This window comes from Dipodomys merriami, unplaced genomic scaffold (assembly GCF_024711535.1).
Source record: "Dipodomys merriami isolate MVZ:Mamm:240054 unplaced genomic scaffold, mDipMer1.0.p SCAF_21, whole genome shotgun sequence".
NCBI lineage: Eukaryota > Metazoa > Chordata > Mammalia > Rodentia > Heteromyidae > Dipodomys > Dipodomys merriami.
The window spans coordinates 2,281,573-2,301,337 of NW_027203493.1; the positions used below are offsets into that span (position 1 = coordinate 2,281,573).

The 19,765-nt window shown below is 42.3% G+C and overlaps 1 protein-coding gene across 1 annotated transcript in view; it reads left to right on the plus strand.

Annotated features, from left to right (window-relative positions):
• Nucleotides 1-947: 947 nt before the first annotated feature.
• Nucleotides 948-19,765, plus strand: part of Patl1 (PAT1 homolog 1, processing body mRNA decay factor) — a 30,509-nt gene continuing 11,691 nt past the window's right edge. Inside the window, exons 1-11 of the mRNA XM_070032249.1 lie at nucleotides 948-1,224; nucleotides 3,951-4,062; nucleotides 9,723-9,940; nucleotides 10,343-10,423; nucleotides 10,974-11,168; nucleotides 12,083-12,184; nucleotides 12,633-12,722; nucleotides 12,928-13,145; nucleotides 15,152-15,241; nucleotides 17,989-18,169; nucleotides 18,998-19,121. Coding sequence (XP_069888350.1) covers nucleotides 1,210-1,224; nucleotides 3,951-4,062; nucleotides 9,723-9,940; nucleotides 10,343-10,423; nucleotides 10,974-11,168; nucleotides 12,083-12,184; nucleotides 12,633-12,722; nucleotides 12,928-13,145; nucleotides 15,152-15,241; nucleotides 17,989-18,169; nucleotides 18,998-19,121 — 1,426 coding nt within the window. The 5' untranslated portion in view covers nucleotides 948-1,209. The remainder of the gene's footprint in view (nucleotides 1,225-3,950; nucleotides 4,063-9,722; nucleotides 9,941-10,342; nucleotides 10,424-10,973; nucleotides 11,169-12,082; nucleotides 12,185-12,632; nucleotides 12,723-12,927; nucleotides 13,146-15,151; nucleotides 15,242-17,988; nucleotides 18,170-18,997; nucleotides 19,122-19,765) is intronic.

Genomic DNA, 19,765 nt, shown 5'->3' on the forward strand with positions numbered 1-19,765 from the left:
CATTACAACTAAAGATAACTAAAAATGTCAGAAAATTAAGGTAAAATGAAAAGAATACACAATTTAAAAGGGAGATAAGAGGAAAGAGGAGAGAAGAATGGAGAGAAGGGAGAGCAAAGGGAAGAGAGGAGAAGGGAGAGGAGGAGAAGAGAGGGAGGAAGAAGGCTGGGGATTCAGTGGGGTCAAACCCGCTTGGGAGGACGCGCGATGTGCCAGGAGGTGACCCACCACCAGAACTTCAGCCACTGGGGTGTAGAGGTTGGCACCCCGGTGCAAAGTCACGGTACAAAGGTGGGGTCACGCGGGGGCGCACCCCGGCTGAGGTCCCCGCCCAGCCCCGGCCCAGGCCTCGGGGCGCCGGGGGGCCTAAAAATACCTCCCGGCCACGGGCCTTCGGCTTAACACCGAACACACCACGAAGCGGGCTGGGGCGCGGCTGGGAGGCGGGTGAGTCACGGCCCCGCCGGGCCGGGCCCGGGGCGGGACAGCGGCCACCTGTCCCGGTCCCGGCGCGGTCACCTGCCACCCGACGCAGGCTGCGCCCGACGTGGGATGTGTGTGCTTTCCCCGCCAGGAGCCTCGGGTGCGGACCCCCCCCCCCCCGCCCGGTACCACGGACAGCAGTGCGGGACGTGAGCGCCAGAGAGGAAACCACCCCGAGAGCCGCCCAGGGCTCCCGCGCCCGGCTCAGCCCCGGACCCCGCAGCGCACAGCGTGGGACCGGCCCCGGGCTTCTCCCCGCCCCGGCGATGACGGAGAACTCGTGACTGGCCGGGCGACTCGCAGGCCCAGCGCCCGGCGGGCTGCGGGCGGAGGGAGAAGCCGGAAGGCGGAGCTGCGAGGTTCCCGGAGCCGGGACGCCTCCCCCGCCCGCCCCCTCCCCACCACCCGCGGGCGCGCATGCGCCGTCGCTCTCCACGGGACCTCCTTCTCGCCGCGGACTCTAGGAAGCCGCACGCCAAATCTGTCCCCCGCGCAGCCTCCGCTGCTGTCGCTGCCGCCGCCGCCGCCGTCAGGCGCCAAACGGGGCGGCCGCCCTCCCCGAACTGCGCCTGCGCACGTTCCCACGCACACGCTCCGGCGTACGGCGGCGGCCAGGGGTCGCGAGCCGGTGGAGGACCCGCGCGCGCCGAGGAGACCGGAGCGTCGGCGCTTCTCCCCTCCCTCCCCCCCGCTCCCCTCCCCGCTCCCTCCCCCCCTTCCCCAAGAATGTTCCGCTACGAGGTGAGTGTGGCGACCGGAAGTGGCCCCTCCCTCACTCCTCACGCGCCCCTTTGCCTCTCCTGCCCGCGGGCGCGCCGGTCCCGTGCTCCGGGCGTGCGTGGGGTGGGTGGGGGGGGAGCGGTAGGGAGAGAGGCCGGGGCCCGTGGGGACCGGGGGAGCGCGGGGGGCGACGCCGGCCTGCGGCTTACGGTCCGCGGAGCCGGCGAGCGGTCTGCAGGTGGCGGGACTGCCGGGCGGAGCGGTTGTGGCTGGGGAAAGTTGGCCTCGGTGTTGGGGTGCGCAGGGCCCGTTAAGTGCCACGGTCCGGCCACACACCCCACCACGCCCTCCCTGGGAGCGGGGCCCGGCCGGCCCGCGGACGGCGCGGGCTCCTGCCCGGTGGCTTTCCTTGAGGGAGACCTTACCTGGATGCCCGTCGCTCCGTTTCCCGCCCAGTGCCCGGAGACCCCCCTCCCCAGCTCCCCACACACGCACACGCGCACGCCCTCACACCCAGGAGGCCTGCGGGGTGGGCTGGGGTGTCCTTTGACTCTCGGGCTAGAAGGCTGGCGGGCTGAAGGGTTGGGAGGGGGCGTGTCCAGGAGAAGTTCCTTCAGGACCAGGGAAGATGTGGGGTTTTTTTGGGGGGTGATGTCCTTGGGAAGGCAGCAGGTTCTTGACCCTGCCACCGAGACTCTGTGACCTTGAGTGACGCTGAATCTCTGAACGTGAAAGTTTTCTCTCCGTTTGCAAAATCATTAGGGACGGCTCTCGGTTATCCCTGAGTCATTTCAGGATTTTGGGTTTGGTTTTGAGAGCAGTGATTTGGTTAGGTAGATCTTTATGGTTTGGAAGAGTATAAGGCTGCTAGTGGCCTCTGATTTAGGGACCAGTCCCATGTCTGCTTTCTGTTAGCATGAGAGATGTGTAGGATGGGTAGAAAGGCTCTAGCCAGGCAAGGTCTATTACAAGTCAGTCCATAATAAGAGTGTGGAATTAGGACTTAGACGGGTATACATGATAGCTGAGCCGCTACCATAATGTCTAGTAAGTGGGGAGAAAGAACGATGAGATACAGTCGGAAGAAGTTGTTGAGAGAAAAGAATACTTGGAAGAATAAGTCAATTGAATAAAACTAAGGTGGAGGGGGAAAATGTTTAAAATACACAAACCTGTAATTCCAGCACTGTGGAGGCTGAGGTAGCAGTCATGAGTTCAAGGCCATCCTGGGCTACATGCTCAGACACTGTACCTGAAAATAGAGTAGAACACACTTAAGATGTTTATATTCAGCTGTCTACAGTCTTTGACTTGTTTAATCCTCACAATAAACTGAATTAAGTGGTGTGTATCCCTGAAATACGATTTAAGAAACAGGATCAGCCGGGCGCTGGTGGCTCATGCCTGTAATCCTAGCTACTCAGGAGGCTGAGATCTGAGGATCGCAGTTCAAAGCCAGCCCGGAGACCGTGAGACTCCTATCTCCAATAAACCACCAGAAAACCGGAAGTGGCACTGTAGCTCAAGTGGTAGAGTGCTCGCCTTGAGCTGAAGAGCTGAGGGACAGCGCCCAGGCCCAGAGTTCAAGCCCCACGACCGACAAAAAAAAAAAAAAAGAAACTGAGGATCAGACCCTAACATAGTACAAGCCTCCAGACACAACAGATCTTCAAAAGGCACTGATCAGTTAATCAAGAAAATTAATTGTGCTGGGCCCAGGTGGCTCACACCTCTAAATCTGGCTACTCAGGAGGCTGAGATTAAGGAAAGCAGTTTGAAGCCAGCCTGGGAGGAAAATATGTGAAACTCTTACTCCCGTTACCTACCAAAAAAGCCAAAAGTGGAACCGTGTGTGGCTTTAGTGGTAGAGCTCCAGTCTTGAACACAAATGCTCAAGGACAGTTCCCAGGCCCTAGTTCAAGCCCCAGGACTGACACACACACAAGAATGAGTTGCCCATGTTTATAATACTTGTAAGAGTGGAGCTTGATGTATCAGAGCTCTTCCCACATACGTGGTAGAGAACTTAGCTTTCAGTGTACAAGAAGTGTACAAGAAACAGAAGTACAAGAAACAGAAGGGGAGACAGAAAGTTAAGAGAAAGCATTAAAAGCAATAATAAAATTGAATGTAAGGAGGCAAGTATGAGTTTTGTTGAGAAAGTTACATGAAACACAAGCAAGATAACAGTGTTCCTTTTTTACTTGTAATCAGTATTCCAGCCAGTGGGAAGAATGTGTGCGCCTAATTTAATGGGTGCATGATGATATGCTATTGTTGGATTTTTATTAAATAGGAAAACTGGACATGTTTTAGGAGTGGAGGATAAAATAAATGAAACAAGGAATCAAAAATAGAAACAGAAAGAAGATAGTGAAATCTCCCAACTGCCAGGAAAATTGGATAGGAAAAAAAATATCTTACCAGGTGCTGGTGGCTCACGCCTGTAATTCTAGCTCTTCAGGAAGCTGAGATGATGATCAAGGTTCAAAGTCAGCCCTGGCAGGAAGGTCCCTGAGACTCTCTATCTCCAATTAACCACCAGGAAACCAGAAGTGACACTGTGGCTCAAAGTATAGAGCAGTAGCCTTGAGCAGAAAAACACAGGGACACTGCCCAGGCCCTGAGTTCAAGCCCCATGACCAACAAAAACAAAATGCTTACCTTTACAAAGGCAAGGTAGACATTTTTAGGCCTTTGAAAATGAGCATATAAGTTTGAAGCTCAATTCCTTTCTCTTTGTTCAGTCTCTGGAAGATTGTCCTCTGGATGAAGATGATGATGCATTTCAAGGCCTGGGAGAGGAAGATGAGGAGATTGATCAATTCAATGATGATACATTTGGGTCAGGTGCAGTTGGTAAGTGACTTCTTTCATGGTATCACCTTGCTCTCTAGACTTTCACAAGGGCTTTGCTAGGGGTAACACCATAATCATCTTAATAGAACAGTGAGTGCATCCTTCAGTCAGAATAGTTCATCTTGCTGATCTTTTTTTTTTTTTGAGTCCGGTCTTGGGCCTGAACTCTGGGCCTGGGCGCTGTCCCTCAGCTCTTCAGCTCAAGGCTAGCACTCTACCACTTGAGCCACAGCGCCACTTCTGGCTTTTTTCTTTTTGCTTATGTGGTGCTGAGGAATTGAACCCAGGGCCTCATGCATGCAAGGCAAGCACTCTACCACTGAGCCACATTCTCAGCCCCTTGCTGATCTTTTTGTCTCACCTATAAAAGCAGGTATTCTTTAAGCCTTGTCTCTTCCTGCTATATGACTTTGTGGTTCCTGGTTGCCATTATAAGGAATTCAAATGTTCGGAGAAGTAGAATTCAAATGTTTGAAGAAGTAGACATTTCACAGAGTTTTAAAATAATCTAGATGAGGGAAATTTTGTTTGCAAGACATGCAATGTAAGGGAAACTAAGGAATTAGAAGACAAATCAGATTCTAGTATGTAGATGTATTTTTAATTTTTTTACTGTTACAAAGGTACAGAGTATAGTCACTGAATGTATAACCATTTCTATTGTCTTATCTGCATTAGCTTTTTAAAAAGGCTTTTTTATTCCAAGTATATTGGTGATAGTCTTTATAAGTTAGGGAAGTATTGTGCACAAATGGAAATTTTTTCCACTCCTACATATAAATATTGCAGGAATTGAAAATATAAAAGAGCCAAACTAAACTTATAGCCATGGAGTTGTAAAGCCCAAGACCAAAAATTTAGGAAGCCATCTTACGTAATCAGTTTGAGAACAAGCTTTAGAAGAAGTTTAAAGCAGGTGAACTATTAGTGTAAGTTTTGTACTTTTAAAAAATGAAGAGTAGGGGAAACAAAGGAGGAGACAACAATGCTTGATAAGAAATGTGCTTATAGCCGGGTGCTGGTGGCTCACGCCTGTAATCCTAGCTACTCAGGAGGCTGAGATCTGAGGATCGAGGTTCAAAGCCAGCCTAGGCAGGAAAATCCGTGAGACTCTTATCTCCAATAAAAACCACTAGAAAACTGGAAGTGGCACTGTGGCTCAAGCGGTAGAGTGCTTGCCTTGAGCTAAAGAGCGCAGGACAGCACCCAAGCACGTAGTTCAAGCCCCACGACTAACCAAAAAAAAAAAAAGAAATGTATTCATTACCTTACCCATGTAATTGTAACCCCTCTGTATGGTATTTTCACAATAAAAAAAATGAAGAGTATACATATATAAATATCTGCATAAAGTCAGTGGAGATATTCTTGCTTTAGCTGTCAGATTTTGGAAAACAACAATAGTGCTTACGTTGAGGTGTGTTAATATGTGTGATTTCTTTGGAACTGCAGCACTTTTGTCCAAATGTTCCAAGTTTAATAAAGGAGAAGAAATTTAGCAGTAGTGGGTAGTCCCAAAATGTTCTATGTCAAGACCAAATAAAAATCTTAAAATGTCATAAAGGATAGTGGTTTTCAACAACTTAAGTTTATGTTAAAAATTACACAGAGTTGAATGAACTGACAAAAATGAAAAAAGTTTACTGTTTTTAGCCATTTACAAAATTCACTACAGAACTAAAACTTTGCAGCAAGAGAAATGTTGAAAGTAGAAGCAAGACTCACTAGAGAAGGGAGTTAAGACCTTTTGAATATAGCCATGGGTTAGGAGATGAGGTTGTCCAGGAGCATGGCATGAGAAAATACTATTTGTCTTTCTTCATGGAGATCACAGGGAAAGCTGCATAAACTAGAATTACAAACACATGGAACTTCTGTGCATGCAAATTGTACTTAAAGGAGATAGTTCAGTAATAACCTATTGAATAAAATAGAAGCCACCAACACTGTGTACTTGTTTCTAGATCTTTCTGTTAAAATGCTGTAGAGAATGTCATTTTCAACAAATTTTTAGTATTTGAGTAAAGTTAATGAAACTGATTTATAGATAATAAACTAAGATGAGACAGCATAGCTGCCCTCAGTTTTGATTCTGGACAGAAGAGATCTTGCCTTCTCATTCAAGTCTTAAGTTCTGTGGGAAGTCTCCCTGTTCACCCAACGTTCCTTTTTTTTCCCCTAAGACTGGAATACTGCCATTAAAAGGATATTAAAGTATATGGAACTGTATTGTATGTGATAGAAAAGAAATACAAGTTGAAATGTTTTAGCAGTGTGCAGTAGGGTTGAGATCTGAAAATCGTGGTTCCAAGCCAGCCAGGCAGGAAAGATAGTCTGTGAGACTTGTATCTCCAATGAACTATTAAAAGCTGGAAGTGGAGCTGATGTGGTAGAGCACTTGAGCAGAAAAGGCTCAGGGACAGCACCCAAGCCCTGAGTTAAAGCACCCAGGCCCTGAGTTTAAGCCCTGGGGCGCGCGCGCGCGCACGCACGCACGCACGCACGCACACACACACACACACACACACACCACAGATAGTAAATATTAAAGGCAACAAAGTAGTATATAGTTAGCTTATTCTTTACCAGGAAGCAGAAGTGTGATTAAGGAGGACTTCTTTTGTCAACAAAGTTCATAATAGAGAAAACATTTCCAGAAGTGAGTTTTTTCCATTGAGTATGTAGTATACTTGAATTGTAAAGTAAAATGTGTGTTTGTGCCAATATTGGAGCTTGAACAAAGGGCCTGGGTACTGTCCCTTAGCTTTGTAACTCAGGCTGGTACTCTACTACTTGAGCCATACCTTTACTTCTGACTTTTTACTTGTTAAGGAGATAGTTATTCTACTTGAGAGTTTGAAGCCATCCCAGACATTTTCCTGCCTGGACTGGCTTCAAACCACAGTCCTTAGATCTCAATAAGGATCTAGGATTAATGTGTGAGCCACTAATGCCTGGCTTTAAAGTGAACATTGTATTTCCTCATAACATCTTGGTTTAAATATTATGAAAAGCAAATTGCTTTCTTAGTCAGCAGGCACATATATAACTGGTAAAGAGAACGTAAGCCAGTAGGGAAAATGTCATACTTAGCTTTGGTTTGATTCTTTGGAATTTGCAGAGTGGGCAACTGGAATAATAACTTCACATAGGGAATATTTTAGGTAAGAGTGCTCTCATATCATCTTTCTTAAAATTAAAAAATAATAACAATTGCACCATCTCAATAAATGGGATTAAGGTAGTCCCAACTCATTCTCTAAAATAAAGGCTTACATTTACCTGGTGCTTATGACGTGCTAGGCACCATTCTAAATTTTCCATATTATTTGTCCTCACATCAGGCTTGTGAGTTAGGTACTGTTGTTATCCTTAACAGATGAGGAACAGAGTAACTGAAAGAGAAGTATAAATAAATTTGTGTTAACTTAGCAATTATGTCACAACAGTCTGGTGAATCTTTAGAAACCTACACCTACTTGGAAGGATTACTGCTCTTTCTGTTTCTCTTTCCTTTATTAAAACTACCATAATTTTTAGGGGCTGAGATTGCCATTAAAAAAGAAAATTTAAAAACTGGGGGCTGGGAAGGTGGTTCAGTGGTAGAGTGCTTACCTTGCATGCATGAGGCCCTGGGTTCAATTCCTCAGCACCATATAAGCGGAAAAAAGCCAGAAGTGGTGCTGTGGCTCAAGTGGTAGAGTGCTAGCTTTGAGCTAAAGAGCTGAGGGACAGCACTGGGGCCCAGAGTTCAGGCCCCACGACCAACAAAAATAAATTTAAAAAACTTCTCTATTTTGTTTTAACTCAGAAATATCCAGATTTTCACTATAGAATAAGCTGAATTGTGCTTTATTAATAGAATAGAATCATAGTTCTTTTAAAAAAAGATAGTATTATCAGTAGTTATACTGTTTAAATAAAGAGAAACAGCTGGGCACTGTTTGTTGACTCACATCTGTAATCCTAGTGACTCAAAAGGCTGAGATCTGAGGATCAGTGTTTTGAAGGCAGCCCAAGCAGGAAAGTCCATATTAAAGCAGGCTCAATTGGTAGGCCTGAGCAAAAGAAGCTCAGGGACAGTGCCTAGACCCTGAGTTCAAGCCTCAGGTCCAGCACAATAAATTAAATAAATAAATAGAAATAACGGCTATCTCAGGTGATAAAATGCTTGTATAGCACATTGCAAGGTCTTGAGTTTAATATCAGTACTACAAAAGTGAGGTGGGGGCGGTGGGGAAAGAAACATGTTAAACTCTGCCAGTTTAACATAATGAACATGAGAAACGTTTATATTCTAAGTGACATATTTTGTAAGTATCACAAAATATTTAATGCTTAGATTTTTTAAAAAACAAATTTGTATTTTCTTTGTAACCAGAATGTTTCTGTTAAAAAGGTAGTTACTTATTCCTGTCTGGATTTTGTAGAATTAAAATTTTTTAAGTAATGTAAGAACAAATATATAACATACACAGAAGAATACTTTTTTATTCATTAAAAAAAAGCATATGTTTAGACAAGATAAAGTTAGAAGGAATGTGAAAGAATTATTTAGGGAGAATTTCTGAGAAGAGGGAGAAATTACTGCAGTTCAGTGCTGAAAGAAGCAGGATTATAAGTTTTTAAGAAAGCAAAGTGGAATAATAGGAACTGCAATATGAGGTATGATAGAAGTAAGTCTAGGTAGAAAGCTGATGAAGGATTCTGACGATTTTAATATATGCTACAATGGAACTCTTATTGCTGTATCAGTAAGGTTATTAGTAGAATACCAAAGCCATAAAGGACATCTTGACCCTGGTACAAGTCGTCTCCCTTGGTTTACTTCAGTAGCTGCATAATTGGCTTGGTGCTTCCCCCTCTCCAAACTGTTTTCAACACTGTAGCCAAAGTGATTCTTTCAAAAGGTAAAACCACATTTAAACTTCCATGAGCCTTTCCCCATATCAATTTGAATGGCTCAGAAGACCCTAAATAAACTTTTATCTTGCCTCTTTGCCTCCCTTCTCTTGTAGTATCCCCTCCTCCTCATACCATTACACAATCCTTCCCAATCTGCCTTTCTTCCTCCAGAACTTACAGAATTTTCCTCTGTAGTATGGTATATCATTGACTTTTGTTGGTTGTGATTTTCTATCTCTTCCCTGTTTGAATGATGGCTCCCTGAGAGTGGAAGCCCTGACTATATTGTACCACTGATTCCATGTACCTAAAACAGTGCTTGTCACATAAAAGATGCTTAACAAGTTAATTGAACGAAATGAATGGATGAAATAAAGTTTATAATAAACATGGCAGTTACAAGTTAAGAAAAAGTTCTATGCTAGTGCTGTGGGGTTTTATTTTTCTTTGAAACCAAAACATAATAATTTACATTTATCACTAAGACAGAAATTGGTTTCAGATCAGACACCACTGATAATGTGTTGTTAATCCAAACATTTGAATTTCCTAGTACAATGTTACTTCCTCATAATAATGGAAAGACCATGTTCTGTGTCTCCTGGTTTAAACTTTATTTCATGTCTCTAGATGGAAACTTAACTTTCTACCTATGTTCTGGAGTTGGATTGATCATTTGGTTAAGAGAAGAATGTCACAAAATTCTTTTATTTTTATAGGAGCTATATTTCTAACATGAATGTTTCATCTTATAGATGATGACTGGCAGGAAGCACATGAGCGGCTGGCCGAGTTGGAAGAAAAGCTGCCAGTGGCCGTTAATGAACAAACAGGCAATGGAGAGAGGGATGAAATGGACTTGTTGGGTGACCATGAAGAGAATCTGGCAGAAAGACTCAGTAAGATGGTGATTGAAAATGAACTTGAAGATCCAGCTATCATGAGAGCAGTGCAGACAAGGCCAGTTTTACAAGTGAGTAAGTTATTCTGATTTGGGATCTTTAATAATGGTTCAGCTAATAATAGACAAAATCAAGGATTGAACTTCACCTTGTTATTTCATCTATTTCATAAGAGAATTATATATGCCATCAATTATATATATTGCCTGATGATGGCAATTCTGATGAAGGAATAATGTGAATTCTAGAGCACTATACTATGTTATTCCCAAGTAGTTGAAACTTTTATTTGGATCGTTTTGTTTGTACTGGGGATCAAACCCAGCATGTTGTACTTGCTAGGCAAATGCTTGGCCACTGAGCTACATCCCAGCCCTATTGTGGAGGCTCTTTTGAAACCTTGTTCCTCCATAGCAAATTAGTCATCCAGAGAACCACACTATTCCAGGCTTGATGTGTTTGTTTTTTGATAGCCTCAGCCGGGAAGCCTGAATTCCAGTATCTGGGATGGATCTGAAGTTCTGAGGCGAATCCGAGGACCACTACTTGCTCAGGTATTAACATTTTTCCTTTTTATAAAATCTCTCATGTCCTCAGGTTTTAATTTACTCCCTGTTACCATCCTTTGCCATTCTGTTCCTGTTAACCATACTTTTACCATAGTCTTAAGAATGTATATGTATAGGTATTTATTCCCCACATGGTATGGGCTGCTATATCCAGCACTTATGTTGCTGAACCTGTTGCTGTACCCTTTCTCACACCCTAGGGAAAAGCTTGACATAGGTCAGTGTATGCTACATGTTCCTTAAAAAGCCTAGGCATGAGTTTTTGGCAGTGGTTGAGTATAGCACAAGGGGTTGACTATGAAATGACAATACAAAGGAATTTAAGTTAATGGTAAACTGTTCTGTAGCTTCATTGGGGGTGACAGTTCCATTCTGTGTACTTAACCAAAAATCAGAACTGCATACCAAAGAGTGACTCTTATCTAATACAAATTCTTAAAAGATAAACATTGTTAAAGTAATTTTTCAAGGTATCTTTGGTAGCCCAAGAAATTATTCAGACATTTTATTTTCGGAACTACTCTTCTTCAACTAGGAAATGCCGACAGTGTCTGTCTTAGAATATGCCTTGCCTCAGAGGCTCCCCCAGGGCCCAGAAGATGACCGGGATCTTTCTGAGCGCGCATTACCAAGAAGATCAACTTCACCTGTCATTGGGAGTCCTCCTGTTAGAGCTGTCCCCATAGGCACACCACCTAAGCAGATGGCTGTACCCAGCTTCAACCAACAGGTACCTCTCATCAACAGGCACTCAGCCCAAGATACTGGGAATCTGGGCAAAATTACTGGGGAATCAGTGATTGCTGGGAGGAGGGTGGAAGTTTTGGGTAGGCATTAGAAAAATAGTTAGAGAGAAGTTAGTGCAAATAAGAGACACCTTCCCTAATACCTTTGCTGCTGCTGTTGCTGCTGCTGCCTTTTAACTGGGGGAGAAAAGAGTAGTGTACCACATATAGTGCATATATCCTTTTTCAGTGTTTTGCTGGCTGCCTAATACATGGGCAGAGAGATAACTGAAAGCTGGGGGGGATGGGAACACACAGCACTGTCCACATCCCTTTTTACCTTTAAGATATCCCTGCTTTCCCTAGAGCCTGTGCAGTCCTGTTCCATAGACTTTCCTCCACCTGAAACCAGCAGCTGAAAAGGAAGGCCAATTTGGAAGGTATGGGGGGAGGGTGGTGTTGGTATGGCCTAGTTAGGCTCAATATCCTATGAAATGGTGGAGTCACAATGTACCACAACATTGCTGAGCATGGCGGCCATATCACAGAGGCTTCAGAATAGGACTTAGTTAATCCTCCAGCTTTCTTATCATTCCTTCTCCCTCACTACTGCCAAAATATTTCCTCTTGGAGAAAATTCGCAAGTCACATTGTCTGCTGGTACCTCCCTCAGATAGCACAGAAGGGTGGGGATAACTGGAGAATTAGCTAAGTCTTCCTTACTAAAATGACACATGGCTTGATTTGTAAGAGGAATTGACCAAAGGTACTGTGTTAAACCCATAGACATAGCAATTTGCTTAGAAGTAGGGCTTTATGTTAGAGTTCTGTGTCTCTGCTAGTACTTGAGGGGAGGGAGTGTAGGTGGAAGAAAAACTGATTTCATTGAGTGTAGTTGTGTGTATGTTTGTCCTAATAGATCTTGTGTCCGAAGCCTGTCCATGTTCGGCCCCCGATGCCACCGCGTTATCCTGCTCCCTATGGTGAGAGGATGTCTCCAAACCAGCTCTGTGGTGTCCCGGTATGTCACTCTACAGCCTAACAAAATGATTACTATTTAAATGACCCTATCAGTATGTACAAATGCTAATAACATCCCCTAAATTATACATAATCATGTATAGTCTCTGTCTTTGAACTTCTGGAACTTTTAAGATCCCAAGAGAAGAAAGACATGGCTCACTTCTTAGCTCGCTTTCGTTTAAAAATCTCAGGTGGTTATTATCATTTGATTTCTTGCTACTTCAGTCCCTACTAGTGCTGCTTTCTTTTTCCTTTTCAATGGCTCTAGCGTTTTATAATTTCTAGAATTACTCTTTATACTCCTTAAATGGAAATCTCTATAGTTGGAGAGTTTTTACACCCAAGTTTATACTACATTTCCAGTGAGTTTTCTTATTATATTGACTTAATGGTTTCATAACATGAGTGTCATTTTCATCCCCTTCCCCATTTTTTTTTCTTCTTAGAACTCTTCCCTCTTGGGTCACCCTTTTCCTCCTAGCGTTCCCCCTGTTTTCAGCCCCCTCCAGAGAGCACAGCTTCTTGGAGGAGCACAGGTAAGCATGTGATTAGCTTTTCATACAGGACTCATTGTTTCTTACTGTGCTAAAGTTCATTAATGACACCTCCTTCCTTTACCATTTCTTACTGCTACCTTTTATTTTTTTCCAACTTATTGATGGGAGCAGTGTTCACTTTCTGTGAATAAAAAGCAGGGGATTCTCTGATTTACTATATCTAAGATCTTATCCCTCTTTTTAGTTACAGCCTGGACGAATGTCTCCCAGCCAGTTTGCACGAGTCCCTGGGTTTGTAGGTAGCCCACTGGCTGCCATGAATCCAAAGCTGCTGCAAGGGCGAGTTGGGCAGATGCTTCCCCCTGCACCAGGCTTCCGTGCCTTCTTTAATGCTCCACCCACTGCTACACCCCCTCCACAGCAGCATCCTCCTGGCCCTGGACCTCACCTGCAAAACCTAAGGTACAGAAAACATTCTAATGTGTATCCATTGTCAACCAAGGTTCTTTATAATGCAAAAGTCTCCTGATAATTGCTGAGCCAAATATTTTAAGGTATTACTCAGCCCTCAAGTTGACAAACAAATATCTGATAGTCTCCAGGTTTTCTTACATTACCCTCAAAGCATCATGATTCATTTGTACATTATACATTAATTGCCTTTTTCAAACTAAGATACACAGTGCTAATGACTTAAGGATTAGCATGAAGAAATAATAGAAAAAGAAGTGGTAAGAAGTTAGATAATCTCATCATTAGCTAAATTGCTTGCTTCTGCCCTCTTTTTGTTTTATAACAAGAGGATTTTAGTTCTTACTTTGATAAAACTTCTAATACATATACAATATCAAAGTTCTCAAGAGAACTTTCAAGAATTCTCAAGAGTTAGTACTAGAGCTATGGCTCGAGTTCAAATCCCTGTTGTCCTACCAAAAACAAAAGTAAGTTACAAGCTGGGCGCTGGTGGCTCATGCCTGTAATCCTAGCTACTCAGGAGGCTGAGAATCTGAGGATTGCGGTTCAAAGCCCACCCAGGCAGGAAAGTCTGTGAGACTCGTATCTCCAATAAACCACTGGGAAACCGGAAGTGGCACTGTGGCTCAAGTGGTAGAATGCTTGCCTTGAAGTGCTGAGGGATAGCATCAAGCCCAGAGTTCAAGCCCCACAACTGACAAAAAAAAAAAAGTAAATTACATATATATGGACAGTTAATTTTAAGGAATTGACTCCTGATTGTAGAGGATAGAAAGTCAGAATTCCATATGTCAAGCCAGCAGGCCAGAAACTCAGTAAGAGTTGAATATACATTCTAGCTCTTGTCCCTGTGCTCCCAAACCCTGGCATGGTAGCTGGTTCCTAAAGTACCAACTCTGTTGCCATAGTGATTCCTTTTAACTATTTATCCATTTTACCACAACCATTTAACAAATTCCATATATTAAGCTTTCAAATACCTTAAAAAAAAAGAAAAAGAGGGCTGGGAAGGTGGCTCAGTGATAGAGTGCTTGCCTTGCATGCCTGACACCCTGGGTTCGATTCCTCAGCACCACATAAGCAAAAAGAAAAAAGCCGGAAGTGGCTCTGTGGCTCAAATGGTAGAGCGCTAGCCTTGAGCTGAAGAGCTGAGGGACAGCGCCCAGGCCCAGAGTTCAGGCCCCACGACCGGACCCAAAAAAGAAAAAGAAAAAGAGGCCAGCTGCTGGTGGCTCCTGCCTATAATATTAGCTACGAAGGAGGTTGAGATCTGAGGATAGAGGCTCAAACACAGCAAGAAAGTTTGAGATTCCTAACTCCAATTAACAATGCCAAAGCCAGTGATAGGGCATTAGCCTTCAGCACAAAAGCACAAGGACAGTGAGTTCAAGCCTAAGGATCAGCACAAAAAGAAAAAAAAGTTTGATATACATAGTTTGAAATATATGGGCCAGAAAGCTGGAGACAAAGGCAGAGCTTCTTTGTTGTAGTCTTGATCCAAATTTTTTGGGAGTTTTCTGATTGGGCTTTTTAGGCCTTAAACTGATAGATGGGTAAGGAGCACTCCTGTTACGGTAAATAAACTTGTCTTCTCAAAGTCAGCTGATTATCAATCACATCTTGTTTGTACCTTGACATTGAAAGCAAGATTTAATCAAATAACTGGGTACCCTAGCCTACTAAATAGGTAAAATGGACCATTACACACATATTTTATGTCATTCCTGCATAGTTAAAGCTGAATACCTTAAACCAATTTAAAGAAGTCTCTTCTATATTCTTTTTCTTTTTGAACTACTAATGCAATAAAACTTCATAATCATCTTCTCACTAGCTGAGAATTGGTTTTGGGGGAAGTCATGAGAAATACGGCTCAGTCTGTCTACAGTAGACAATTGTTAGTCCCTTGAATGAAACCATGTGAAGTTATCCAGTACTGAGAACTTCAAGTCAATAGGATAAGAGCACTGAGGATCTTCTCTCCTTTTTCTTAGATCTCAGGCCCCAATGTTTAGACCAGATACAACTCACCTTCATCCACAGCATCGGCGACTCTTACACCAGAGACAGCAACAGAATAGGAAGTAAGTATTCCTCCTAATCCTTGATGATTTCCTGAACAGTGTAACAAGTAATGGGGTTCTTTTTTTACTTAGTTTACTTCATGTGGAGCTTATTTTACTGATAAAGTTATCATAAATACCTTCATTTTATGTCTTCAATCCACTAGCTTAAATGACAAGGTGTTATCAGTGAATTTCTAACTTATTATAATTTTTTGATTCTAAGAATTAAAGTTGAGCTCTTGATTTTTTTTAAGCCAGTATTTCGTATTCCTTACCAAGTTCTCAACCATACCTTTTCTTTGCATTCTCAACTCAGAAATAATTTTAAGATACAGTGGTCAGCCTTGCATGTGAATTTTAGTAGACTTAGCAGCTGTTATTTTTTTCTTCAAATTATCCAGTCCGCATTCAGATATAAGTATATGTATATACACACACAACTTCTGCCATGTACAGGAGCTGCTAGGTTTTGAAGATTATTCAAAAGAGAATAGACAAGGTGTCCACCTTCATGTATCTATAATTATGCATCTGTGTAAAATAAGAAAACTATAACTGAGGGCTTTTTTAGCTATGTTTTATTGTTTTATGTGTGTGTAATTCCATCTCACTTTTAAAAATGTTTTAGAGTGCTTTTTATGTGGAGAAAAGGTAGAAACTAGTAAAACTCCTAATCAAGACCCTAAAAGTACAAAATGTATAGAGAAACACTCATGTGTTTGATGTGTTACGATTTGCCTATGAATAATGGTATATGCATATAATCCCAGCACTTCGGAGACAGAGGCAAAGAAAAGAAAGTGTAGGGAAAGGAATCTCTATATAGCAAAAAAATGTATCCAAACATGGGATTGTTAGTAGAAGAAACCCAAGTGGCTCTTTGGGGGAAAAATAAATGGCAAAGCTCACTTGTGTTAGAAATATGCAAATAAAAATTAAATCATCAGACAGGAAAACTTGATGTTTCTCACCACTATTGTTTTAGGAAAGGATGGTATGTATAGCTTCTTGAATGAGAATTGGGAAATAATAGGTTAAAAATGTGACTACCACATTCTAACAGATCTTTTTATTTTATACCAACATACATTAGCAGTACAGATAAATATGAAAAGCATAATACTGCCGGGCGCTGGTGGCTCACACCTGTAATCCTAGCTACTCAGGAGGCTGAGATCTGAGGATCGCAGTTCAAAGCCAGCCTGGGCAGGAGAGACCGTGAGACTCCTATCTCCAATAAACCACCAGAAAACCAGAAGTGGCGCTGTAGCTCAAGTGGTAGAGCGCTCGCCTTGAGCTGAAGAGCTGAGGGACAGCGCCTAGGCCCAGAGTTCAAGCCCTATGGCCGACAAAAAAAAAAAAAAAAAGAAAAGCCTAATACTGAGTGGAGAAGCATGGAGTACTATGTCTTTCCACTAACATAATGTAAAGGCATTCAGAATACTACTGTATAATATTCAAAGAGATACACAGTAGTACAAGTGCAAAAAAACATTTGGGGAAGGAGTCATTCCAAAGGCAGAATAATGCTTCCTGTATGTAAAGGGGTCTGGAAACTGGGATCTAGAGGGATATCTGAGGTCCTACCACCTACAAATGTATCTTTAATATCTTTAATAGCACTTTTTAAATATCAAAATTTAACCAAATAAAAAATGTCTTTCATTAAGACCAGATGGTGTGTAATTAGTTATTGTAATGTCTGCTGGCGTTTTTAATCTGTTAGAAATGTTTTGTTATTTTCAATAAGCTAAAGAAAAATTATATAAACTGTAGAGTCAAATTGACCTGTATTCTAACTGTGATACAGCTCAGTGCTACTCGTGCTTGGCTTGAGCAGACAAGACACTGTGTTTGATCCCCAGCACTGTAAGAAAAATTGACCTGTAGTGGCACTGTGGCTCAAGCGGTAGAGTGCTCACCTTGAGCTGAAGAGCACAGGGACAGCGCCCAAGCCCAGAGTTCAAGCCCCACGACCAACCAAAAAAAGAAAAAAGAAAAATTGACCTGTGTTCATTACTGTCACCGGAAATATTCCTGTCATCTCTCTTGGCCTCAGTTTATTGTCCTAAGTGAAGAAAAGTTAGGTAGTTTAAGTGAAATCTATAGGTGAAAGTACAGCATATGTTAAGGTCTTCTAATTTTAGTTTTTATTTATTTGATCATGTACTATATAGCCCTTTTATCTTCTATTAAGACTTGATTCTTTTTCACTCTCTTAATAAAAACTAGGTTAAAATATAATCATACATGATAACATACAAAGGATTTTATGAATATACATAGAAACTGACTGAAGGATGGTATACTTAGAGAAGTCCAAAGGTGGAACTCCTCTGAACTAGTGAACTGTTTATCAATGAATACCAGGAAGCAGGAACATATTTGCAATGGGGGAAGGTATGAGGAGGTACACAAATGGAGGGAAGAAGGCTGAGCAAATAGAACATACATATAATCAAATCTTATTATGTAAAAATTAAACTATGTAACGAGGGTAGGAATAGGAGGAGAAAAGTAGAGGAGAGTGAATGCAAGGATGACATTGACCAAGAAGCATTGTACTTAAACCTGGCTTGAGGAATTGTAACCTCTTTGTATAACTATGTTGTCATCGTTGTAGGTGGTAGTAGTAGTAGTAGTAGCAGCAGCAGTAGTAGTAGTAGTAAAGCAAAGGAAGGTATTGCCTGACTGTCATTTTTATTCCTGTTCTGCTAGAATGATTAATTCACCTTGGAGTGACTAGTCACACATTTGTTTTCCAGTCAGCATCGGAATCTCAATGGTGCCGGAGATCGAGGAAGTCACCGGAATAGTCACCAAGATCATCTCCGAAAGGATCCCTATGCCAATCTCATGTTGCAGCGAGAGAAGGATTGGGTCTCTAAAATCCAGATGATGCAGCTGCAAAGCACTGACCCCTACCTGGATGATTTTTATTACCAGGTAAATCCTTGGTGCTGCTTTTAAGGATAATAACTAGTAGCTAGTTAAATACTTAATACTGGTGTAAATACTGTAGTTAAATACTTAAGTTAAGTACTGATGTAGTAAATATTGGTAGGATTTTCATCTTCAAATGGATGAAAATCGACTGAACAGACTCCACCCTGTTTTCATGCAAGAAACTCTGAAACTCTGTGTTCTCAGACTACCTTTTTCATTTTGACAAGTGTAACCTGGGTTTTGTAGTTACAAATACTGGTGTTTTACCTTTGAAGACATTTTCCTTGATTAGCATTTTTGAAAGTCAAACATTGGGATTTTTCTTGGCAAGTTTGGCTGGGGGCAGGGGGATGAAACCCTAGCCCTTGAACACACCAAGAATATATCCTACCCTTGGGATACATTCCTAGCCCAAAGGTTAGGTTTGGTTTTTTTTCTTTTTGTTTTTGGGTTTTTTTGCCAGTCCTGGAGCTTGAACTCAAGGCCTGGACACCATCTCTGAGCTGTTTTTTGCTCAAGGCTAGCACTCTACCACTTGAGCCACAGTGCCACATGCAGCTTTTGCTGTTCATGTGGTACTGAGGAATCAAACCCAGGGCTTCATGCATGCTAGGCAAGCACTCTACCACTAAGCCACATTCCCAGCCCCTGGTTTTGGGGGGTTTTTTTGTTTTTTTAAATAAGTACCTTTGTAGCAACCTAATAAATGAGAGGTCAGTATGTTTCTAGATTTGAAGTTGTATTACTACCAGTGGTACAAATTTTTAAGGGTAAAAAATACTCATGGTCTGTGCTTGAGTTCCCAACTGAAATCACTTTTTGTGTTAGAATTACTTCGAAAAACTGGAGAAACTATCTGCTGCTGAAGAAATGCAAGGGGATGGCCCTAAAAAGGAACGCACCAAGCTCATCACCCCTCAGGTGGCCAGGCTAGAGCATGCATATAAGCCAGGTAAGGTCTCTGGCCGTGCTAAGTGGAACTGGAGAGGCTGCTGACGTGATGTGATTTTTTAAAACATATATAGATGGATGGGTAGAGATGCTTGAAAATGATTTACAAAGGACCACTGTCCTTAATAAATGACAAGTTTAGCATATGAATGACCTGACAGGTGCTATCTTTTAAGTCCTTTTTTTAAGTCCCTAATTTTTTAAACCTATTACAATTTTGATTACTTAGACGAAACACTTCAGATTTTTCTTTTTTATTTATTTTATCCTTAAGTAGTTGTACAAAGGGATTTCAACTTAGATCTTTCTTTTGATAACTATTGTAACAAAAATAAATAAATAAGCTGGGTGCTGGTAGCTCAGGCCTGTAATCCTAAATATTCAGGAGGCTGAGATCTAAAGGTTATGGTTTAAAGCCAGCCAGAGCAAAAAGTCCAAAAGCTTTATTTCTAATTAACCACTTAAAAAAAAAAAAGCTGGAAGTGGAGCTGTGGTTCAAGTGGTAGAATGCTAGCCTTGAGCAAAAAGTTCAAGGACAGACCCCAGGCCCTGAGTTCAAGCCCTAGGACCAGCACCAAAAACTAAGGAAAAAAAGGAGAAACGGTAGATTCTGATAAGAAGGCACCGTGGAGCATGCTTGCAACC